General features: G+C 60.3%; 1 protein-coding gene across 1 annotated transcript in view; it reads left to right on the forward strand.

The window, feature by feature from the left end:
• The first annotated feature begins 865 nt into the window (after positions 1-865).
• MISP (mitotic spindle positioning) overlaps positions 866-4282 on the forward strand; it is a 4733-nt gene continuing 1316 nt past the window's right edge. Inside the window, exons 1-2 of the mRNA XM_009331833.1 lie at positions 866-3023; positions 3901-4112. Coding sequence (XP_009330108.1) covers positions 977-3023; positions 3901-4112 — 2259 coding nt within the window. The 5' untranslated portion in view covers positions 866-976. The remainder of the gene's footprint in view (positions 3024-3900; positions 4113-4282) is intronic.

A 4282-nucleotide genomic window follows, 5' to 3' on the forward strand; every position in this document is an offset into this window, starting at 1 on the left:
TGTCTCACGGGGACCCACCTGCACCACCCCTCCCTCCCCCGGCACCTGCTGTCCCATCCAGCTCTGGCCCAGTTAGCATAGGAGGATCGACACCAAGGTCAGGGCAGTTTACTCCTGCTTTGCCTGATATAGGGGTTAAAGTCCCCTCCTTTTTATGAGCCATGAAACCATTTTTATGATCCCTGCTGTTTCAATAGCTCGGCTATTTGGAGCCTCCTTCCTGTAAACGTGCAAGGAGAAATTCCAGGCAGAGGTGGACCCGGTGCCACCGACGCCTCTCCCTGCCGCGAGCTGATGCTCCTGGTGCTGCCCGTGGCTGCTGGACCCTCCCCGCCCGGTGTGCGCAGTAAGGCACGAGGGTGGCCGTGCTGGAGTGGGCAAGAGCTGCCCGGGGCGGTGGCGGAGGCTGGCACAGCCGAATCAGACATGGCGTTGCCCAAAGCCCCGCAGCCGCGGTCTCGCCGCACCGCTGCCCTCTTGGTGGTGCGGGCGATGCTGGCTGCCTGTGGCAGGTTTGGCTTTGCTCGCTCACAGCTGTGTCTCGGCTTAGGACGCGGCCAGGCTGGGGGACAGAGGCGGGAGGGGGTCGTCGGCTTCAGGGCAGTTTCCACTGGGAACAGTGCTTCGTGCTCTGGCTGCTTCTGTCCAAGACCTGGCGTTTCTGGGTAAATGGAGCGAATGACTGCTGAGACGTGGCTGGTTTGTTAGTGGTGCCTGTCCCCTGGGCACAGGTATCTCTTGGTCACTGCCCGGGCGAGGACAGCAGCACCAGGCTGGAAGAGGGAGCTACGCGCCCCTGACCTCTGCTCCTTCTGCTGCTCTTAACAGCCGCTCTCCCCTCCTGCTTGCAGGGCCAGCCAGGTCCTGCCCCTTGTCCTCAGGTGAGCCAGGAGCCTGAGGGCGACGTCGAAGCTGAGCAGCGTCCCCGATCCAGGGCGAGGTTGGCAGAGAGTTGAATGCTGATTCTTCCCAGGAGATGGACAGAGTCACCAGGCACATGGTCTTCCAGCTCCCGCAGACCTCGCACAAGCACGACTATAACGATGATCACCAAGCCGGCTTGTTTGCAGAGCAGAGGGCCAACAGCGATGATGATGTGTTTGGCTCCACTCAACACAGCAGCCAGAGGGTGGAAAACGGCTATGGCTGGAAAATGAGGTCGAAGTCACCCTCATATTTCCTGGATGGTGGAAAAGATGTCTGGACCCCGTCCCCGGACAGGGAGTCCAAGCTGGAGGTGGTGAGGTCGGGAAGCCTGTATGACCTCAGGGCTTACAGAGGGAAGAGGAAGCCCTCAAAGCTTTACGATGAGGATGAACAGGAACAGTACAGGGTCCCTCCACCAAACATCTCACCCGAGAAAGCCAGGGAGCTTGAGGATGAGAGGAGGGAGGTCATCCAGAGCCAGGTGGTGAGGAAGAGCTCCACCATGGCCGAGAGGTGGAGCTCCATAGATGAGCTGAGCTCCATAAACACCAGCACCGGCAGCCAGGGTGAAGGCAGGCACACGGGCAGCTTCACCACCAGCTTCGCCATTTGCTTTGACAAGCCTTCCCCGGGGAGAGCAGTGATGCCTGTTGACCCTGAAAATATCGATACGGAGCAGATCAACTTCTCCGCTGCTCGGCAGCAGTTCCTGATGCTGGAGAAGACCAACCCGGGCTCTTTTTTCAGCCCAGGGCAACAGGCCATGTCTCCAAAGCCAGAGTCTATGACAAATGTCTCTAGGCAAGAGTGGCATAGTCCTGAGATGGCCACGAAGGCTGCAAGAGGTTATGGTAATGCTGGTGCATCCAGCCAGAGCAGGACGGACAAGACCGTTTATCAGGTTCATAGTGTATCCTACAAGACACCTGTGAAGGAGGAGGTTTATGCTCCCAGAAGGGCTGATACTGAAAGGTCATATCCCACTGGGAAAAAGTCCAGCTTGACTAAAGCACCTTCTAGAGAGGACCTGGACTCCAGCTTGGGTGAGATGTATAACGAAGCCAATGCAGGCTACACCAGCGACGGAAGTGCATCCAACAAGATCTTGAATGGCGTTGTGGATCTGAGGGCCAGCAGTAATGGCCTGGACAAGGAGATGAAGATCAACGAGACGCCTATCGAGCGGGAGATCCGTATGGCGATGGAGAGGGAGGAGAACCTCTGGAAGGAGAGGGGGATCCAGCGGCTGACCTCCAGCAGCGAGCTGGTGGAGATCCAGACCAAGCCTCTCCTCTCCATGCACGCCTCTCCCGGCCCAGGCAGGAAAGGGAAGGACAAAGGCCGCGCTTCCCTTTACGTCCAGAGGGAAATCGAGCAGGAAACCAAGCGAGAGGAAGATCTGAAGAGGCAAGGGAGGCTGCTGGGGACATACGACAAGGGGACACAGCAGGAGCTGGACGAGCGCAGGAGGGTGTTTGAGCAGGAGGAAGCCTCCCCACAGAAGCCCACCCCCACGAGGAAGGCAGACGAGCAGAGGAGCTGGGTTAATGAGTTTGCAGCAGAGCGGCCCATGAGCCACGGCTCCTGCCCCACAGAAGACACCAGGGGTGGGAGAAGTCTTCCCAGCTACGCAGTGAGCATCACGCACTTCCAGGCGTCCCAGCCGCGCTTTGCTGCCAGCGAGAAGAGCCGGGACCAGCCTCTGGTGTCCCAGTGCGTTTCCGCCGGCGCCAGCAAATGGGGGAGCGAGGATTCCTGGAGAGGAAGGCTTCCCAGCTCCACCCTGAGCCCCACCGGCACGGCTGTCCTGCCCAGAGAGTACTTCTCCTTCTCCTTCTGGAAGCCCAAGGTCTCCTTCGTGGACGACATGGGGACGCAGAAGCCGCTAAGGAGGGAGGACAGCCGGGAGGAGCAGTACAAGCTGAGGACCTGGAAGCCCCAGACGTCAGCACTGATTGAGAAGGAGATCCAGAGCGACTTGCAGAGGGAAGAGGAGCTGCAGGAGCAGCGGAGGCAGAGGCAGCTGATAGACAGCTACTCCCCGGTCGGCAGCAACGGCTTTCCCCAGGAGGGCTCCCGCTCAAGGCACAGCTCCGGTAAGGCGAGGAGAGGAACGGTGGGATGGGACAGGGCAGGGGTCAGACCCCAGGGCAGAGGTACCATGGGCATCACTCCTGCCCTCCCGTTCCTTGTGGCTCTGAGTCTTAGCAGGAGCCATCAGAGGGGGCAGGAGTGGCACCATGAGGCGCCCGTCCCAAGGGACCTTCCTGTGCAGGCAGGGGCCTTTCCCAGGCATGGGAAGCCATTAGGCAGCAAACCCTTACGGTGTCCGCAGTCTGCACGAGATGTCTCTTGCGGGCAGCAGCCAGAGGTGACCTGGGCTCTCTGTGACAGCAAGAGTGGCCGTGGGAGGGACCAAGGGGGAAAAAAAAAATCCCGGCCTGGGAGCGTCTGGCTGCGGGTGAGGGGGTCCAAGTTCCTCCCTGCAAGGATTTGCTGAGATGCCTGTAAGGACCCCTGTGTGTTGGTAGCAAGTTGTCCCGGGAGAAATAATTCTCCTTGGACAAGGATTCTGTGGTCAGCAAGCAGAAGTGCTTGATGTGAAGTCCCTGGAGCCAGCTGGACCAGCCCAGCCTGCGGGGGGGGGAACAGATGTAGGGAACTGCTGCTGCTGCTGAGGCATGGGCTCCGCAAGAGCAGCATGGCTTTTGATTCTAGAGCTGCTCAGATATTGATGACTTTGTGTTATACTAGCACAGAAAACAGTGCTGGAAGGGCCCAGAAGTGCCCAGCTCATGCATTTCCCCTCCCTTGCTCCTGACAATCCCCGGCTGGCACCCAGACACGGGGTCCCAGCTGTGACCAAACCCGCTGGACCTGCCGAGGAGGCTGGTCTGGGGCAGGAGCCTTGCTCTCCCAGCCCCGGGAGCGGTCCTGGTGTCCCTCACCCCATAACGGCTCTTTCTCTTGAAGCTGCCTCAGGCGTAAGCGGCAGCTACTCGCTGTCCGGGTCTCCCGTTTCCACTCCCACGTCGCACCAGGTGGGGGTCCTGGGGCTGATGTCGTCCTTCACCCCGCTGAGATTGGCTGGTCCCTCCCAGGGCAGCACGGAGACCCTTGCCCCTGACTCGGCTCGTTCCAGCCCCTTCGAGGAGCGGAGGAGGAGGGTGAAAGAGGACGGAAAGGTGAATGTGCCTGCCCTGCCTGCACTGGGCAGCACGCAGTTGTGGGGCTGGAGCCCGGGAGGAGGCTGGTGGCTCTGGGGCCAAAGGTGGCCATGCCCAGCTCCCACCCGGAGCTGGAGGTCCAGCTGCTTGGCTTGGTGGGAGACCCGGCGGTGGTGGCACTGGCAAGA

This window comes from Pygoscelis adeliae, unplaced genomic scaffold (assembly GCF_000699105.1).
Source record: "Pygoscelis adeliae isolate BGI_AS28 unplaced genomic scaffold, ASM69910v1 Scaffold239, whole genome shotgun sequence".
NCBI lineage: Eukaryota > Metazoa > Chordata > Aves > Sphenisciformes > Spheniscidae > Pygoscelis > Pygoscelis adeliae.